Source organism: Schistocerca piceifrons, chromosome 1 (genome assembly GCF_021461385.2).
Source record: "Schistocerca piceifrons isolate TAMUIC-IGC-003096 chromosome 1, iqSchPice1.1, whole genome shotgun sequence".
Lineage (NCBI taxonomy): Eukaryota > Metazoa > Arthropoda > Insecta > Orthoptera > Acrididae > Schistocerca > Schistocerca piceifrons.
In genome coordinates, this window is record NC_060138.1 from 748,571,818 (window position 1) to 748,592,891 (window position 21,074).

Below are 21,074 nucleotides of genomic sequence, written 5' to 3' on the forward strand. Positions count from 1 at the left end.
TTCTGTTGATCCTGGGATTGGAGACTAAGGAACAAAGTTATAAGCTTAGACTGCTGTGAACATCTTTCTGCCAAAGGTTAACCCTATACATACATCTTCGCAAACTTCTTTAACTAGTGGATTAGTGCATCATTCGTAGGTCTTACTACCACGTGCAGGCTCATGGGACATTAGTATTCCAGCCCAGGTGAAAGACTTTTGGGAGCAGTCGACAGAGGCTTCACGCCATAGAACATACTTAGCTGCATAATACTATGCGAATTTTAGCAGAATAAACAATAACATGGATCTTCACAACCCACTAATTTTTATGCTTTAAATCAGGGATGAAAAAACTGCATGGAAGTATGTTAGAGTTGTAAAAGACATTAAACAATATCGAACATGATGAGAAAAGGTTATAAGAAATGTGACAAAACTGAATGGATAGGACTAAAATCAGGTCATCTGTTTTAATACGGATGAGCATAGCAAAGTGGAAAACCAGGTGTATGCTTTGAACACAAAAAAAGATTAACGTACATTAAATATATTCCAGCTAAATCATTTACATCTATGTACCAACATGTATACATTCTCATGAGGCAGGAAGTCAATTACGTAAACGTTGTTCTTGTGAGGGGAATGCATCTTCCATTATAACCCCACTCACATGGTCAGAAATATTTGAGATTAACCCTTTAATTGTCACACGTAGTGATGGAAGTTTCACCACCAGATCAAGTCCGTGTCGCACGTAAGGCTCTGCTGTGTGTACGCGCGCGCACACACGCACACGCACACACACACACACACACACGCACACACACACACGCACACACACACACACAGAGAGAGAGAGAGAGAGAGAGAGAGAGAGAGAGAGAGAGAGAGAGAGAGAGAGAGAGAGAGAGAGAGAGAGAGAACAACAGCTCTTTGTTCCCTGGTCAATACATCAAAAGTTTACAAAAAATATTAATATCCAAGACACTTTCTTGGCCATCTTTTTATCTTCCAAAAAAGAATCAAGCAGAAAAGTTGGTTATTTTTCTGTAGATAATATGCTCCATCATGTTACATATATCTTTACATATTAACATTCTTTTGAGTACAGTGGACAGATTTACACAACAATATGTACAGAACATATCAACATTCAAAAACTGAAAACTACATTTATATAATGTTCACATAAAAATTCTCCATCATGCATTTATATGTACAAAAAAGATACACAATACTCAAAATTGTGTCCATACTGAAGTTCAACACTTTTCTTGTTTCACAGCTCCAATTTCCTCCAGAAGTACCTGCATGCCCTCTGGCATACGGCCTTCATCTAGTTCCTTTCCCCACAATCTATACTGTAACCACAAAAAGGGCAGGAAATATTGTCAGTATACTATTTCTCACACTTGTCAAATAAGTTTACAAATGATATCATTTAAATCTTTATAATGAACTATGCGACAAAACGTCATACTGTTATTACAACATGAACAATTCAGCAGTTAAAGAAACTTTAGATTTTAGCATATAAATGGTTTAAAGCACCAACTTAAGGGCCATAACACGCACATAAATAAAATGTAAGCAACAGTAATTTAATGAACTCTCAATAACATTCAGGATACAGCTTAATGAACATTTGTGTGTCTGAGCCTGTGCAAACAATGACAAATTAATTTGTCCAGAAAGCACATATACAATTTATCCAATATAATTAAATGAGCTATAATATCTATATTGCACAAGACTGGATCCTAAAATATTTTCAAAGATTTACAAGATCAAAGTCAGTTGCAGGCAGTTATGTTGCCACTTTTGAAAGTAACAGATTTTGACTTTTTTTTATGAAAGTGGCAGCAGCAGTTCAAAATAATTACAACATAATAAACACTGATGAAACATGAATGCCCAGAAATTTTTGCAGCAGCCAAATTTTTAGCAAGAAGAAGAAACTCAGTAACAAAATACTACATGGAATTGTTAGTGCCAATTACACTGTGTGTATATGCACATCTTATTTTCTGTGTCTGGACTATAGCCTTGCCAGTATTCTTGACAGTGCGACCTGCCTAGTCAATTTTTCACTGTTCCGTTTGAGTTATTTGTGAGCAGCATCCATAGCAGTTGTGTGTTCTCTAATAATCGAACAAAACATGTGCCTCATAAAAACTGTTACAACATGCTTCCACTTTCTCAACAGATTACGGGGCCAAGAAGAAACATGCCCTACAACAGTAGCATTTTTTTTTTTTGGCAAGTTTACAGCATGACTTCAGTCAACTTCAGTTAGCATCATTTGTAACATCAAATTAATTTAATTTTTTTAAAAATGGACTGAACAGAGAGCACCTCTTATCGTTCCATCTAGCTGACTGTGTTGCAAAAGATACTCAGAATTTACAATAACTCAGGAGGCACATGCAATGTACCAAACACCATTACTGCAGCAAGCACTACCTTTCAGCAACCAAAGCAATTCTTTGTAGACTGCCAGACTGCTTCAAGATATGGAAAATCAACTGTCATAAGAAGGTATCTCTGACAGTGATTTTGAGCTTGGCACAGTGTTTCTCAGTTCTTTCCAGGAATAGATAAACAGGTTCAATCATGTAAATTTTGCACTGGAAAGTGCTATTGATGAGCAATTTTCACACAATGGGCTGGTAGTCAGGGACCCGTATTGTTAACCAACAGACAGATTGTGTATTTTCTGTGCAAGCACACATTTTTTAATGGAACAATGCCTTTTGACATTAACAAACTAGAAGTATGGTCAATTAGAATGTCGGTGAGTTCACTGCACGAGCCTAGAGCGATTCATTTACAAGCTACCATGTTTTGAAAAGTTTCCACACTGGTACTTGTTATTGCCATTCAACCCGCATATTTAATGGGAACAATGTAGTTATGTTTGATTACAGACAGATTGTGTGTTCCCTGAGTGCACTGCAACTTGCTAGTCAGGGTGTGACAGTGCAAGCAGCAGGTGACGAGTGGACAATGGGATTCACCATTGCAGAAAAAGCCACATCTCATGTGTATGGAGAATGTAGGAACAAGAAAGTTCATTCTTGTATGATGTATGCTGCAGATATCCCAACAGACATCAACCATCTCAACAATCATTTATCAACCTCTTCAAACAGTTACGTGAAAGTGGTAGTGTAAGAGGCAAACAAGCGGCGACCGACAGAGGCAAACAAGCGGCGACCGACAGAGGCAAACAAGCGGCGACCGACAGAGGCAAACAAGCGGCGACCGACAGAGGCAAACAAGCGGCGACCGACAGAGGCAAACAAGCGGCGACCGACAGAGGCAAACAAGCGGCGACCGACAGAGGCAAACAAGCGGCGACCGACAGAGGCAAACAAGCGGCGACCGACAGAGGCAAACAAGCGGCGACCGACAGAGGCAAACAAGCGGCGACCGACAGAGGCAAACAAGCGGCGACCGACAGAGGCAAACAAGCGGCGACCGACAGAGGCAAACAAGCGGCGACCGACAGAGGCAAACAAGCGGCGACCGACAGAGGCAAACAAGCGGCGACCGACAGAGGCAAACAAGCGGCGACCGACAGAGGCAAACAAGCGGCGACCGACAGAGGCAAACAAGCGGCGACCGACAGAGGCAAACAAGCGGCGACCGACAGAGGCAAACAAGCGGCGACCGACAGAGGCAAACAAGCGGCGACCGACAGAGGCAAACAAGCGGCGACCGACAGAGGCAAACAAGCGGCGACCGACAGAGGCAAACAAGCGGCGACCGACAGAGGCAAACAAGCGGCGACCGACAGAGGCAAACAAGCGGCGACCGACAGAGGCAAACAAGCGGCGACCGACAGAGGCAAACAAGCGGCGACCGACAGAGGCAAACAAGCGGCGACCGACAGAGGCAAACAAGCGGCGACCGACAGAGGCAAACAAGCGGCGACCGACAGAGGCAAACAAGCGGCGACCGACAGAGGCAAACAAGCGGCGACCGACAGAGGCAAACAAGCGGCGACCGACAGAGGCAAACAAGCGGCGACCGACAGAGGCAAACAAGCGGCGACCGACAGAGGCAAACAAGCGGCGACCGACAGAGGCAAACAAGCGGCGACCGACAGAGGCAAACAAGCGGCGACCGACAGAGGCAAACAAGCGGCGACCGACAGAGGCAAACAAGCGGCGACCGACAGAGGCAAACAAGCGGCGACCGACAGAGGCAAACAAGCGGCGACCGACAGAGGCAAACAAGCGGCGACCGACAGAGGCAAACAAGCGGCGACCGACAGAGGCAAACAAGCGGCGACCGACAGAGGCAAACAAGCGGCGACCGACAGAGGCAAACAAGCGGCGACCGACAGAGGCAAACAAGCGGCGACCGACAGAGGCAAACAAGCGGCGACCGACAGAGGCAAACAAGCGGCGACCGACAGAGGCAAACAAGCGGCGACCGACAGAGGCAAACAAGCGGCGACCGACAGAGGCAAACAAGCGGCGACCGACAGAGGCAAACAAGCGGCGACCGACAGAGGCAAACAAGCGGCGACCGACAGAGGCAAACAAGCGGCGACCGACAGAGGCAAACAAGCGGCGACCGACAGAGGCAAACAAGCGGCGACCGACAGAGGCAAACAAGCGGCGACCGACAGAGGCAAACAAGCGGCGACCGACAGAGGCAAACAAGCGGCGACCGACAGAGGCAAACAAGCGGCGACCGACAGAGGCAAACAAGCGGCGACCGACAGAGGCAAACAAGCGGCGACCGACAGAGGCAAACAAGCGGCGACCGACAGAGGCAAACAAGCGGCGACCGACAGAGGCAAACAAGCGGCGACCGACAGAGGCAAACAAGCGGCGACCGACAGAGGCAAACAAGCGGCGACCGACAGAGGCAAACAAGCGGCGACCGACAGAGGCAAACAAGCGGCGACCGACAGAGGCAAACAAGCGGCGACCGACAGAGGCAAACAAGCGGCGACCGACAGAGGCAAACAAGCGGCGACCGACAGAGGCAAACAAGCGGCGACCGACAGAGGCAAACAAGCGGCGACCGACAGAGGCAAACAAGCGGCGACCGACAGAGGCAAACAAGCGGCGACCGACAGAGGCAAACAAGCGGCGACCGACAGAGGCAAACAAGCGGCGACCGACAGAGGCAAACAAGCGGCGACCGACAGAGGCAAACAAGCGGCGACCGACAGAGGCAAACAAGCGGCGACCGACAGAGGCAAACAAGCGGCGACCGACAGAGGCAAACAAGCGGCGACCGACAGAGGCAAACAAGCGGCGACCGACAGAGGCAAACAAGCGGCGACCGACAGAGGCAAACAAGCGGCGACCGACAGAGGCAAACAAGCGGCGACCGACAGAGGCAAACAAGCGGCGACCGACAGAGGCAAACAAGCGGCGACCGACAGAGGCAAACAAGCGGCGACCGACAGAGGCAAACAAGCGGCGACCGACAGAGGCAAACAAGCGGCGACCGACAGAGGCAAACAAGCGGCGACCGACAGAGGCAAACAAGCGGCGACCGACAGAGGCAAACAAGCGGCGACCGACAGAGGCAAACAAGCGGCGACCGACAGAGGCAAACAAGCGGCGACCGACAGAGGCAAACAAGCGGCGACCGACAGAGGCAAACAAGCGGCGACCGACAGAGGCAAACAAGCGGCGACCGACAGAGGCAAACAAGCGGCGACCGACAGAGGCAAACAAGCGGCGACCGACAGAGGCAAACAAGCGGCGACCGACAGAGGCAAACAAGCGGCGACCGACAGAGGCAAACAAGCGGCGACCGACAGAGGCAAACAAGCGGCGACCGACAGAGGCAAACAAGCGGCGACCGACAGAGGCAAACAAGCGGCGACCGACAGAGGCAAACAAGCGGCGACCGACAGAGGCAAACAAGCGGCGACCGACAGAGGCAAACAAGCGGCGACCGACAGAGGCAAACAAGCGGCGACCGACAGAGGCAAACAAGCGGCGACCGACAGAGGCAAACAAGCGGCGACCGACAGAGGCAAACAAGCGGCGACCGACAGAGGCAAACAAGCGGCGACCGACAGAGGCAAACAAGCGGCGACCGACAGAGGCAAACAAGCGGCGACCGACAGAGGCAAACAAGCGGCGACCGACAGAGGCAAACAAGCGGCGACCGACAGAGGCAAACAAGCGGCGACCGACAGAGGCAAACAAGCGGCGACCGACAGAGGCAAACAAGCGGCGACCGACAGAGGCAAACAAGCGGCGACCGACAGAGGCAAACAAGCGGCGACCGACAGAGGCAAACAAGCGGCGACCGACAGAAGCAAACAAGCGGCGACCGACAGAAGCAAACAAGCGGCGACCGACAGAAGCAAACAAGCGGCGACCGACAGAAGCAAACAAGCGGCGACCGACAGAAGCAAACAAGCGGCGACCGACAGAAGCAAACAAGCGGCGACCGACAGAAGCAAACAAGCGGCGACCGACAGAAGCAAACAAGCGGCGACCGACAGAAGCAAACAAGCGGCGACCGACAGAAGCAAACAAGCGGCGACCGACAGAAGCAAACAAGCGGCGACTGAAGAGGGGCAATTAATATTCTTGCTGCTGTTGCAGTTGATCTGCACATTAGCTCGTACGCAACCACACAAGGAAGTGGCTTGAATCAGGCAAGTATCCTATACATGCTCCATTGACAAGTTCCATGCCTATCACATCTCTCTTCATCAACAGCTGCATGGAAACAATTATGAGAATCATGTTAAGTTCTGTACATGAGCATTAAGACAGGACACTGTAGACGAATTAAGCATCTTGTTTAGTGATGAAGCCACATCTACCAATCACAGCCAAGCAAACTGACAGAACAGGCACTATTGGTCTTTTGACAACCCCCATTGGATTTGTCAGGTGGAATGTCAATGTCATGTCACAGGCCCAATTTTCGTAGATGGAACACTCAACATGCGCAAGTATCACAGCCTCCAAACTGACCATCTACCATGGATGCTAGAGGCCATTCCTCTGCAGACTAGGAGGAACCTGTAGTAACAACATGATGGCAGTCCAGCCCATAGTGCATGAAGTACTACTGCAGGTCTTTGGTTTCCAAATCATTGGATTGGACACAGGACCTTTACCTTGGCCAGCCTGTTCCCTGGATTTGATGTCTGTACACTTTCTGGGGGGAAAGCTGAAAGACACTGTCTACAAGGATATACAAACTACATCTGACAATATGTGCAATAACTTACTACTGCAGCCTGCTCAGACATCACTGCTGAAACCCTAGCATGTGTAAGCAGTCATTCCATACCAGACAAAGCATGTATTGTCACTGCTGGTGGTTATTTGGAACACAACCTGTTAGGGTCACTAGTCTCATTACTGGTCAGAATCCACGTAACTAGTACATGCACTAATGCAAGAGAATGTTGTCCTATCACAGGTATTGTACAAGTGTTGAGTGAAAAAATGATTCTAGTGTAAGATGTTTGGAAGATTGTATTTTGAAAATGCAATCTCTCAAACATCTTATTTGCTAGAATCCAGCAACAAACACCACTGACTTTTAGTATATTAATTTCAATAGGCATTTTCCTATTCAAGAAAGTTTATTTTTGCACAAAAATACACTTTCTAAGTGTTGATCGGCTAACAATATGAGCCCCTGGCTATCAATCCATTCTCCAAAAGTCGCACATCAATACAACTCTCCATTTCCACAATATTTGTGATGCAAGTTTTAGATAATTTGCCCTGTATAAACAATGTCTAATGACATGGTGAAAAGTATGAAGTAACTGCTAGCCAGGTTTGTTATTCAGTCAACAACAAATTAAACGGTTGTTTCAATTTTGGTTTATTTTCCTATAGGTAGGAAGGCTCTCATTTATAAAAGAAGAGAACACAGAGGATAATGGCATTCCTTACCTTTTCAAGTTCCTTCCGCAGTGCTAGAACAGCCTTTTCCCGGTCAGCCACAAGTTCTTCTAAGTACTGGTATCTTAATTTTTTCCTTGCTCTACATTCTCTTGCACTTTGTCTGCTTCGCTCTAAAAACCATACAGATAGCAAAGAAAAGAAAGTGCAATCAGCGACAACCATGTTAATCCAAATATAATTCATCTACACTGTGTTTAGTGAGTAATTTCATGACTAAATGCAATTTAAGTTTCTGTGAAATATGTATGATCAATAAAAGAACTACGATACAGAAAGGGACAATATTTTACAGGTATCTCTACGATGTCCAAAAATGAGGGATCGAAATTCTGTCTCACCTAATTTTGCTTTCACATCAATTTTGTCACTTGATTTCCTACCAGGCTTCCGACCACGCTTACCACCTTCTTTACGTTCACACCGATTCATTTCCTGGATAAATAAAAATATAAGAAATTTACAAATAATTTTTGCATCTTCAACAATGGTATTAAGTGTTCTACAATTCAAAACATTATCAGAAAAGGATATTTGAGCTTCACATATGTACACTTAATAATTTACAAGTTGCTAGTGTATCCCGGGAGTGGAAAGACTTACCTTAGGAGGAAAAAAGGACAGGTATACACTAGTGCGCGCGTGCACACACACACACACACACACACGCACACACGCACACACGCACACACATCCATCCGCACGTATACAGACACAGGCAGACATATGTAAATGCAAAGAGGTTGGGCAGAGATGTCAGTCGAGGCGGAAGTACAGAGGCAAAGATGATGTTGAATGACAGGTGAGGTACGAGGGGCAGCAACTTGAAATTAGCAGAGGTTGAGGCCTGGTGGGTAATAGGAAGAGAGAATATATTGAAGGGCAAGTTCCCATCTCCGGAGTTGTGATAGGTTGGTGTCAGTGGGAAGTATCCAGATAACCCAGATGGTGTAACACTGTGCCAAGATGTGCTGGCCATGCACCAAAGCATGTTTAGCCACAGGGTGATCCTCATTACCAACAAACACTCTCTGCCTGTGTCCGTTCATGCGAATGGACAGTCTGTTGCTGGTCATTCCGACATAGAAGGCTACACGGTGTAGGCATGTCAGTTGGTAAATCACATTGGTGCTTTCACACGTGGCTCTGCCTTTGATCGTGTACACCTTCCGGGTTACACGACTGGAGTAGGTGGTGGTGCGAGGATGCATGGGACAGGTTTTACACCAGGGACAGTTACAAGGGTAGGAGCCAGAGGGTAGGGAAGGTGGTTTGGGGATTTCATAGGGATGGACCAAGAGGTTAAGAAGGTTAGGTGGACGGCGGAAAGACACTCTTGGTGGAGTGGGGAGGATTTCATGAAGGATGGATCTCATTTCAGGGCAGGATTTGAGGAAGTCGTATCCCTGCTGGAGAGCCACATTCAGAGAGTGATCCAGTCCCAGAAAGTATCCTGTCACAAGTGGGGCACTTTTAGGGTTGTTCTGTGGGAGGTTCTGGGTTTGAGGGGATGAGGAAGTGGCTCTAGCTATTTGCTTCTGTACCAGGTTGGGAGGGTAGCTGCAGGATGCGAAAACTGTTTTCACGTTATTGGTGTAATGGTTCAGGGATTCAGGACTGGAGCAGATTCATTTGCCACGAAGACCTAAGCTGTAGGGAAGGGGCCATTTGATATAGAATGGGTGGCAGCTGTCATAATGGAGGTACTGTTGCTTGTTAGTGGGTTTGATGTGGACGGATGTGTGAAGCTGGCCACTGGACAGACGGAGGTCAACGTCAAGGAAAGTGGCATGGAATTTGGTAGGACCAGGTAAATCTCATGGAACCAAAGGAGTTGAGGTTGGAGAGGAAATTCTGGAGTAGTTCTTCACTGTGAGTCCAGATCATGAAGATGTCATCAATAAATCTGTACCAAACTTTGGTTGGTAGGCTTGGGTAACCAAGACTTCCTCTAAGCGACTCAAATAGGTTGGCATACGAGGGGGCCATCCTGGTACCCATGGCTGTTCCCTTTAATTGTTGGTATGTCTGGCCCTCAAATGTGAAGAAGTTGTGGGTTATGATGAAGTTGGCTAAGGTAATGAGAAAAGAGGTTTTAGGTAGAGTAGCAGGTGATCGGCGTGAAAGGAAGTGCTCCATCGCAGCGAGGCCCTGGACGTGCGGGATATTTGTGTATAAGGATGTGGCATCAATGGTTACAAGGATGATTTCCGGAGGTACCAGATTGGGTAAGGATTCCAGGCGTTCAAGAAAGTGGTTGGTGTCTTTGATGATCCCCCCAAAACCTCAAAATTCTAATATGGACAACTCAACAAAGCTAACATTTTACTGAAACTTTTAACTGGGTCACTGAAGATACTTCTTTTGTTTTCATACTTAGACAAAATGTAACACCTTCCATACATAGATCATCTTCCTCTACCAGTAATCCAAATTTCATCAGATTTTTTACCTCCAAGTTTAGACATTTACAAATGCTGCAAGTAGTATGAAGGAGTTTTAGGAACAAACAGCTTTCAAGTATTTTTTAAAAAAATGTCTGCTCTTTGTCTGATAATTCATAGCTATGATAAATTTGTACCTGTGAACTTCACTTATTTATGCCAAAGTCATAATCAGGAGATAATAGTCAACTCTCCCCTCCTGTTATATTTGTGAATTTAATTAATAACCTGAAACAATTGAGTCCTTGAAAAGGCAGTGCCATTACTTACATGTTTGGAGTGGAATGTTGGCTCATTGTATGATGCAACAAACAGAAGGGCATGGAAATAAGAGAATGTAAACAGTTGATTTTAAGTACAAGACAAGAGGAGCAGCACATGGCAGACAACAAAAGTTTGTTTAGCAATGCATATACATAATTGTGAAAAATCTAAATAAAAATTATTCCACTCCATGGCACAGTGGTACAGCAACAAGTTTCCAACGTATTTCGAAATAAAAACAATCTTGGCTGCAAAATTATTTAATGTCAATGATGTGTTTCAACCCTTCAGGACATCACCCGATTATCTATAAAAACAATAAAACTGATCATACCACCTTCATTTTTGCAAGTGTGGCCCTATTTTGGACTACCATGGGGATATCACTTGGTGCGTTCAAAATAATATGTGATATGTTGATGAAATTTCTGCGGCTTTCTGTACCTTCTTGATGATGAACTAGTGGTTTTCTTTTCCTCTAATTAGGTCCACCTTACATTTTGTTTGTTTTAATGATAGATGGAGTACTTTACTATTCCACCACTTTTCTGTTTTATATAGTTGTATGACATGGGTTTCATATCCAGATGCTTTTATGCAAGTTCCTATTACCTTCAGTTCATTTTACCTGCTAAGTCATGCAAGATAGGACCATACCCCTTCCTCTGTTGCTAGTTGACTGGTTTCTTGTTTTTATAGACAATCTGAAGATGCCTGTAAAGGGTGGAACGCACCATTGACATTAAATAATTTCACAACCAAGTCTTTATTCTGAAACTAAATCCAAATTCTCTATACACCATAGACTGTGCGTTCCATTTGACCCTAATTCCACATAAGTGACAAACTTATTTTGTGGCATTTGTTATACAATTAGAATTAAAAAAGCAGAAAAAGATAGATGTGGCAGCAGATATTTAATGCAAGTTACTTAGAACTATCTTCCTAATGGCTACATGAAATGGCACACTACCAACCAAGGGGTCAACCAAAAGCTGGGATACCAATGTCGGCTTTGACTCAAAGTAACAGTTGTGTTGCATTATTGAGTTGTGTCATGTTTGCAATGGACTGATTTTGCAGAGAGCATGTTGTGCACTCTAGGGTGAGGTATTTGTGTTTCTCAATTCTTTGAGTGATGTTAGTGTGCCACTGGGAGTTTTGTTTCTGTTGCATTGACATGCTGTTTTAGGTTCATTGGTCATTGGTTACTGGTTTGTTTTCAGTTTTGAAATTGCTACTTCTACATGTTGTTAATGATTTGACAGTTTTTGTTGTTTATTTTGTCAGGTATTAGGTACAGTTCTCACGAAAAAATTTAGTAGCCGTTCTTTGGTTGCCGCTATGGGTGACAATATGGCTGCTACAATTAAATTTCTCCTGGCCTCTTGTTGGCGGAATGTCTGAAGTGTCACCAGAGAAGATAATTTATGAAACTGAGTAAGGTCTTTGCTTCTTAAATATCAGAGGTGTGTGTGTGTGTGTGTGTGTGTGTGTGTGTGTGTGTGTGTGTGTGATGTTTTCAGTGATGGTTATCCCAGGGAAATTACCATGGATAACACTGCCCTGTACTAGACTTTACCTGATAAGTTCACAATTACAAGACTTGTCTGTATTTGCAGTGATACAAATAAATATTTTCAAGCTGTACAAAATGGAATCTATTAATGACATATGGCAGTATCTTTTTAATTAAGTAACCATTTATTCATGATTTATTTAAGCAGTGTCCAATCATGCATGGAGAACAGAATAATAAATGCACAGTCCAAACAAACTTGCATGTTTAATACAATATTCAATAAACAATCTTACAAGGGGAGGCCGCCAATTGTGAAATTCAGATTCAATTCATACTGCGCATGATAAAAGCTCATGGCCAGAGGTGTAATGTGGCAAAGCACCAAGATGCACTTCTCGGTCGTTGTCGAGAAAATCGACAGTTAAAAATAAACCGTTGCGGTGAAATACTCTCAACGATTAATAATTATCGACAGCGTCGTAGCTCAGCGGTAAGCGCTCGGGTTCGTAATCCGAAGGTCGCCGGATCGAATCTCGCGCCATGCATTTTTTTTTAGTATTTGTTTTTTGTTATTCAAATGTGTCTATACACACACACACACACACATATATATATATATATATAATTCCCGGCAATCAGTTGCAACAATTATGCATATAATAAGTTGTTGAAGGTCGTTTGTAGTGGAAAAACTGGCGACTTCGAACATCATTATGTTTTTCGCAAACAAAGTTTTATTTCACAAATGTTATTAATTGTCTTCATAATGTTAACCACGTATAGTTAACGGAAGACGTAGAAACGATATTCCGAAACGAATACGTATAGCGTAAGTCAAACGTTCGAATTAGAATAGAGACCCCACGAACACAAATTTGCTGTGGCAGGTATGAATTATAAGCTCCGTTACTCGCTCGTTACACTTTACGGGCAGATGTTGAATGGGCCGAAACTAGCCGCCGCATAAAAGCGTAGTTGCCTGCTAACTTCGAAAGAAGGTAGATGCGGTCCCTAGCGCAACTTATAACATCGTCGAAAATCAGTGCGGACGTGAGAGCTTTGGTACACCCTGTTAAACAAACGGAAAAATGGAGGCGGTACAATTGGAGAGCGATCCGCCTTCACCAAAATGCATAAGCAATTCATTAATAGTTTATATATATATAATATATTTGAATTACAAAACGCTAATAATAAAAAAATGTTGCATGGCACGAGATTCGATCCGGCGACCTTCCAATTACAAACCCGAGTGCTTACCGCTGCGCCACGACGCTGTATAAAACTATTAACCGTAGAGGGCATTTCACCGCAACGGTTTATTTTAACTGTCGATTTTCTCGACAACGGCTGAGAAGTGCATCTTGGTGCTTTGCCACATTACACCTCTGGCCATGAGCTTTTATTATGCGCAGTATGAATCGAATCTGAATTTCACAATTGGCGGCCTCCCCTTGTTAGCCAAAAAAATAGCCTTAGTATCCATTTGTCAGGATATCACATTCTGACTACTTCTGCCCCCCCCCCCCCCCCCACAAAACTCCTTGAACAACTCATTTTTCACTTACAGAGATGACTTGCTGCTTAAGATATGTGTGTGTGTGTGTGTGTGTGTGTGTGTGTGTGTGTCAAAACACTGATGAAACTTCTGAATAAAGTGGGATATGTCAGTGGTCAAAGCCAATGTGTGGAAAAGTTACAGTTTATTCATGAAACAAATGTCTACAATAAGAAGCAAATACAATAACCAGTATAAATGTACAATTAAACAAGCTTGTTAACGAACAGAAGGGTCTTACGGTATTTCTGGTCAGCAGACCTAACAGTTACGTAGCTGCCTGATCAGAAACTGTTTTCTTTCTCCATGCACATTACCCCTTTCCTTGTGGTGTGACCGAGTTTTGCTTAATGTTTACCTGTTGACTGCAAGTTACTAATGAATATGCATGCAGCATGTGCCATAGTGGTGTTGTCAGGTAACAGATGAGAGGTGGATGAAACCTGACACTGAAATCACACCAATGGTATACCAAGAACAGCATCCGAGTGAACCATCATAAACAGTATTGCATGCATCAGCTCCATGAGGTACAGTGGAGACGTTTGGAATCTAATTCACGACAGAAGACAGAGGCTAACTGAACCAATCAGAAATGACCAATTCAAAAACACCACAAGATGATCTGTGACTTTGCCATTTGGAAGAATCTTACCTGAATAAAGGATGATTAACTAGCGAATTATATATATGATTAGTGGCTTTTTAGCATATTTCTCTTATACTTTCTTCCAACATTTTTCCATAACTTGCAAGGGTTATAATCTTATTATGGGTTTAATAAATAACCAGATGAAAAGTAGAATAGTCTAATTCCCTACCGCAGTACATTTGTCAGATATAGAACAACTGAACAGGGATGGAAGACCAAATCAGACATGACTTACCAACAAATTATTCCAGCATTTGCCTGAATTGATTTAATGAAATAAAGGGTACAAATGAAACCTGTTTCCCCATATAACGAGTCCAGTGACCAGCACCTAATTTGATGGGAAAAGCTACTGTTTAATCTCCGATCAATGTTCTTAGGTATCTACAATTAACTCAGTTTTGTAAGGATGAGAAGGAAAATGTGTAGGAGGTACTTAAGGAAACACCACAAAACCTAAATCTGGATGGTATGTTTCATATCTTTTCTATGAACTGGAATAGTTCTCTTTTCATAATATTATCCTGAAGAATTTTTCCATTCATAAATCTCTACTACACCTGTACATTCCTTCTGCTTTCCGCCATCCACTCTGTTTACTACTAGCTTACAATATGAGCTCATAACATTCATACAGGTGCTTGTCTTTTCCCCAAAGATCTCTAAATTTTATTTTCTCACTCAATCATGCTCCTGCATGCTTCTCATTTCTTCTCTAGCTATTCCTGCCTGCTTTTTTTCTCTCAGCAATAAAATTTAATATCCCATGCATTATCCACCACTTTTCTCTGGCACACCTCATGTCTAGCTGCTGTTGTGTTCTCTCATCCATTGCACGTTTAAGTTAATTGCTGCCTAAAGCTCATTGTGAAACTATCATCAAACTATGCCTGTGTCAACTTATCAAGGTCCCATCTTTTTACTATCTTTATGTAATTTCTTAAGGTTTTTTGAATTTTTTTTTTCGATTTTCGAGACAAATTATGGACAGGGTGAATAAATGCTCGTGGAAATGTTTTGGAGTTTAAAATCTGTTGTCTAAATTTACAATTTAATCCATCCAGAAATTTGAAATCTCCAGGTCCCCTACACATGAACAACTTTCTTTCATGATTCTCAAGGCAGATATTAGAAATAATTGAATTATGGTTAGTGCAAAATACTACTATGCGACTTCCATCTCTTCTTTTTCCTACAGTCAAATTCCAGTCAATCAGAATCCAATTTTCTTCTCCATTAATTTAATGAATGCATTTTTTAAGTCATCATGTTGATATGCCTGCACTGGTGTGACCTGAAAACTGATTCTGTCATATATCTCACAGATTTCACTGTAATATCATAGGCTATCCATTTCTGTTTTCAAACTTTCTAACAAATTTGCCCAATAAATAGATTTAACATTTCACTTTCCAACCCACAGATCTTCAGATACGCTCTTTCTGATAACATACTCCTGGGTACTCCCCAACTGGATAATTGAAAAGTTTTGATACTGAACTGAAAAGTTACTTATCACCAGAATATCGGACTCAAGAGGATGCCTCCATCATTAAGCCATACAGTGGAGCTGTCTACCCATGTGAAATACAGTGGATTTCAGGCAGGCCATAATATGAACATGGGACATGCTGTTAGCATCTAAAATAGTAAGCCTAAAACACTGCTGACATAGCTTAACCCCATGCAGCAAATATAGCACCCGTCAATACTTGTGCCCACAAACTAAAGCTGTACGTATAGGCAAATAACACCACTATAAAAAAAAGGTACAGGTACATGTCTATGCATTCACTGTAAACAAGAGAAATCATACAGACTAACATGCTTATTTTAATTAAACTGAATTTATCAGGATACAAAGAAATGTCTTCATGACCAAGTAGTAGCCACACATACACGCGCGACCCGTGCAAGATGCATACATATCGAGCTACACAATTTTGATTAAATATGCCAATGATCTCTGGAACTTACTGAGGTTAATTACTGGCACGAACTGAACTAATCCTAATTTGATGTGGTTTATTAAAAATGTGCGTCACGCAATATAAATAGTACTAATCCAGTAATTCTCGTCACGACGATTATCAGATCACACCTGTCAATATGATTAACTAAAGTAGCATGGTGATTATGAGTTCTGTGGTAAATATCGTAAAATATATATCCTCCTGCCTTTGATGCTCGATAATAGAATGAAGAGCACCTCTACGGATCTGCTACGACTTCAGATAAAGGTTTATCCACCTACAAATCAACACATGTCCTAGCAGACAGCCACATTATTTGCCTGTTCATTCTACTTCTACCTTACATTCTCACCATTTCATCATTTTCTTGGTGGTCCAGATATTTCTCCTCGAAATCCATTCATATACACATTACCGAATGTCACTATGACAGAACATGTAACTAAAGTAACAACAAAGAACACTTCATTCATATGTCAAAACTACAAAGACAACAAATATCTTTCTCATAAGCGTGACGTTTTAACACAGAGATATGTGTATTACTTACGAATGACGATCACCACATCAAGGACAAGCAGTTATCACTTCACTCGCTACAGGAATCACTCTGATTATCACGTCATCTTTGCACATGGGTGTTCAGAATTAATTCTTCAGGACCTTGCTTTTAGAAACGTTGACGGGAATTTTTCTGTTGTCAATATGATATTGACTGAACAGAAAACAGTGCAGACCTTACTTGTCAAAAAGAAATGAGTTACAGACCGGAAGGCCGAATCACACTAGGAATAAATGGAAATGAACGTCAGGCGACGTCGTCAAATGGTGGAGTTCTCACATTAGACAAACTTCAACACGACGTCAGTTCGCCTAGCCCAGTACAGAACGGTGAAAGTAAGGTTATGAGATGCCACCCATGACACAAGAAGTCAGAATATAATATCAGAACTAAGGAACTACCACTAAATTTATTAATGGCCAAAGAAAAATCATAATGGGTGTGTCTGGTGAATTTTGTAGGGGAAACTGCTGAAAAGTGACATAAAATTTAAGTACATAACAAAAATGTGTATGTAAAAACATATGACGCAACATTTATATGGAAACACAGTCCACTTATCCATTGTGTTTTCGTTATACGTAGGAAACGACGTCAGAAACAGTCGTTTCACATAGAAAACGTTTATTAAATGATAATTACTTAATCAATTTATGTTCATACTTACACACAGAGTAGCTGACAGCACTGTTCAGTTATTGTAAAATCTACATAATTTTCACTTAATGCTTCAGTATTCTATCATAGACCATATTGTCGAATACTTTTGACTGAGAAAGGTGATGCAGGTGTTAACACACTGGACTTGCATTCAGAAGAACGATGTTTCATATCCCCATCTAACCATGCATTTATGTTTTCCAAAATTTCCCTTCACAACAGGCAAACTCTCATTTTCCTTCTTTCCTTTCCAAATGCCTTTGAAATAAGGATAATGATCTGTAATTAGAGGTGGTTTGCTTATCTGCAGTTTTGTAGATGGATGTTATTGCCATATATTTAAGTCTCTCAGGAAATACGCACTGAGTCGTTGATTGATTATAAAGATATTTTAACGATAATCGTATCAAGTGAGCACAACTTTTCAATAATCTGTTAGCAACGCCATCATAGCCAGTAGATCACTGCAATCTACTTAGGGGTTGTATTTTTGAAAATAATCCTTTGGGGGTACATATAGTGTCTGCACAAGTAAATGTAACACAACTCTGTTTGGTTCTTTATTACTTGACACACTGTTTATAACCAAATGCAGGGACATAATCATTGGCACACAGAGATGGCCAGTGGTGGCCAACGACTTGAAAGTGTCAATTTTTGCCAGAGCTGTTTTCTGTGGGTTCAGTTTCATTTGGATTACGAGTTTTGTGTTTTTCTTGTTTAATAATGTTCCAAATAGTTTTTGCCTTATTCCTGGTGTATTATATTTTTCGAGATAGTGTATGAAAACATTCAAAAATAATAGCATAAAGACTAAGAAGTGACAATTATAACAAATGTAAGGCTGACGAAAATAGGTTAATTCCTTCTCCCCCATTCTCCCCACCAACAACATCAACTTCAAAATTTCCATGCCAAACTACTTTGCCCTTTATGTCCCATTCCACTTTATTGGTGGTATCACTGACAACATTTGAATTTTTTATTAATGTTTTTATTCAACCGTCTTTAAGCTATTGCATATAATCGATGTCATTATCAGTAATACACAAGAGATTTTATAAAGCATAATTGACATGTCAGGAAACTTACTTAGATTCTCTATTGTACTACAAATAACTAAAGAACAGACAATAAAAGAACACACATAAAAGAAAATAGATGATACACAAAGATTACACACCTTGCTTAATAGTTAAATAAGAAACTAAATATTATTAAAAAGTTACCAAGGTACACACAATAAAAGGATAGAGGTCATAGACAAAACTTCCCAATTTGGTTAACGGTGAAAATTTGAGTTGGAGATTATTCAGTTACTTACATATTCATTACATATCTAAGACAAGATTCCAAAGGAAGAATAATGCATAGCAGGAAGATAGAAACTGAATGTCACTATTTTTTCCAAGCTGCAATTGGTGTCAGTGTGACTGGGGTGCAACTGACTACTTTACAATAGGCATGACTTCTGGAGTCTTCATCACACAAATTATAACAGTCACTTTTCTATGACATACTTTGATGAAAGAATACAAATACGCAACTTACAAATTGATGTATCATGCTGGTCCTGAATAGTCCTGTCAGAAGTTAAAGCCCAATGTACAATGCAGTCTCTCTCCTGTTTTCAATGTTGAAGAGTATCCACTTCAGTCTGATGCACATTGTGGCTGGATACTCATATGCCTGTGGAACAACTCTAAGAATCATATTGGATTTTTCTACTGTGACTAGGCTCACTCCAGGATCACATACTCGTTGAATAGAAACCTTGAATTCCAAACCATGAACTATCAGCTAAGCTGCAGAGCACAACTTAGGTAGTAGTGCAGAGCGATGCAGCATCTCCATGGTTTTGACTGCTAAGGTGAGTGATACCATGCCTCTGCTCCATTGGCTGCTACGCAGAGTGATACCATACCACTGCTCCAGTGGCTGCATGTGACAGTGATGTGCAAGTTAATCCATCGCTGTAGGCCACCTTTGTGGAGAACTGCCGGAAATCTGATGTATTGGCTTCACTTAATGCTTATGCTGTTCTGGTCAACACCTATAGCGAAAGGATGGGATAGGTGGCAAGGGTTGTGGCGTGGGTCACGCTACAAACAAGCAGTAATTCGAGTCATTTAGTAAATCAGGTCAACTTTTGATTAGTTTTCAAATTCTTTAAGAGTGTAAAACAATTTCTCTTTCAGCCATTTTTCACTCTTACTTTAAATATACCAAGGAAGGCAGCATGGCAACGTGTACCCGCACAGCTAATGTGTGAAAAAACGTTATAACTATATATTCATAACAGTCTAGGTTTTTTTAAGTCGATATGTAGATAAATCTACCTTTTATGTTTGATGAGTATTACGATTATGAAATAACAGCATAAAGTTTTAATCATTAAAGTTTTCCTTCACACACAAGAGACAACTCTACATAAATATAGAGGACTGTCATTATCTGTAATTCTTTGAAATAAAACCTACATGATATTTCACTTTTGGTAATCCTAGAGATGATACTGAAAGCTTTCTTTTACCAAATCAAAACATTCTTGGCCCCTGAAGAGTTATCCCATAGAAGAATGACATATCTCAGATGACAGTAAAACAAGGCATAGAAGAATTTAATTAGCAGTATTTCAGAAATATATGTATTTAATTTTTCCAGGAGAGAGATAACTCGTGGAACCTTATGAGAGATACAGTCTATGTGACTCGTCTAAGTTAATTTGGCATCTAGAGTAATACCAGAGATATTGTTAGAAGTGAATTCAACATCAACATTGAAAAGCTGAAAAAAATATTTTCATCCTTTTCATAGTTAATAGATAACTCATTTGCTTCAAACTACGTACTTGATAACCTTTACTTTATTTTGTTCCTTTAGTTTGTGTATGTCCTTTCCAGAATAGAGAAAGTTGTATCGTTTCCATAAGGTGAGCTTCAACAGCAGTAAAATATTTTATAATATGCATTTTAACCATTAGCTGTTTATTCTCCCATTATTCATATACCGGTTTCGGTTATGAACTGTCAGCCAGGATGTAGGACACAACAGATTTGTTAAAAACCTCCCATACTCTTTTGAAGCTGAATCACGTCCAAACCATCCACAATTTCATAACCAATTTGTCTTCGAATACTGATAGTCAGATATGACTGTCAGGGTTTAATGAGGGAGAGTTTCAGGTCGCTAATAACACTGTAGTTTCTTCACTAATATTCCATGCCTTACAGAATCAAATGCCTTGCTCAAGTCCACTGGTTTGCCTTCAGTAGATAATTTTGATTCAAAAGAGGCTTGCGCGAAATAACATTTTCAGCAGCTTTAACTGTTGATAGCTGGAACATAAAACCATATTGAGACTTGTACAATACATTATCTTTTGGAAATGTTTGCAAATTTGCTTTTGTATAAATATTCAATTATTTTGGAGAAAATAGGCACAAGAGAAATTGGCCGATGGTCATTAGAGCAGTATTTATCATCCTTTTTGTGTAAAGGCCAATTCACAGTTTCCTTCATGCGTGTTACGTCATGTACA

General features: G+C 41.9%; 1 protein-coding gene across 2 annotated transcripts; it reads right to left on the reverse strand.

The window, feature by feature from the left end:
- Nucleotides 1-513: 513 nt before the first annotated feature.
- On the reverse strand, nucleotides 514-17,031 carry LOC124792570 (REPTOR-binding partner). Of its 2 annotated transcripts, none has more exons than XM_047257952.1 (4): nucleotides 16,862-17,031; nucleotides 8,240-8,333; nucleotides 7,890-8,011; nucleotides 514-1,343 (listed from the first exon to the last, which is right to left on the reverse strand). In XM_047257952.1, exons 2-4 carry the CDS (start codon nucleotides 8,328-8,330, stop codon nucleotides 1,245-1,247), a joined length of 312 nt encoding a protein of 103 aa, XP_047113908.1. In that variant the 5' UTR covers nucleotides 8,331-8,333; nucleotides 16,862-17,031; the 3' UTR covers nucleotides 514-1,244. The 2 variants fall into 2 exon arrangements, with proteins under 2 accessions (XP_047113908.1, XP_047113907.1); XM_047257951.1 differs by lacking the exon at nucleotides 16,862-17,031 and adding an exon at nucleotides 16,664-16,852.
- Nucleotides 17,032-21,074: the final 4,043 nt, after the last annotated feature.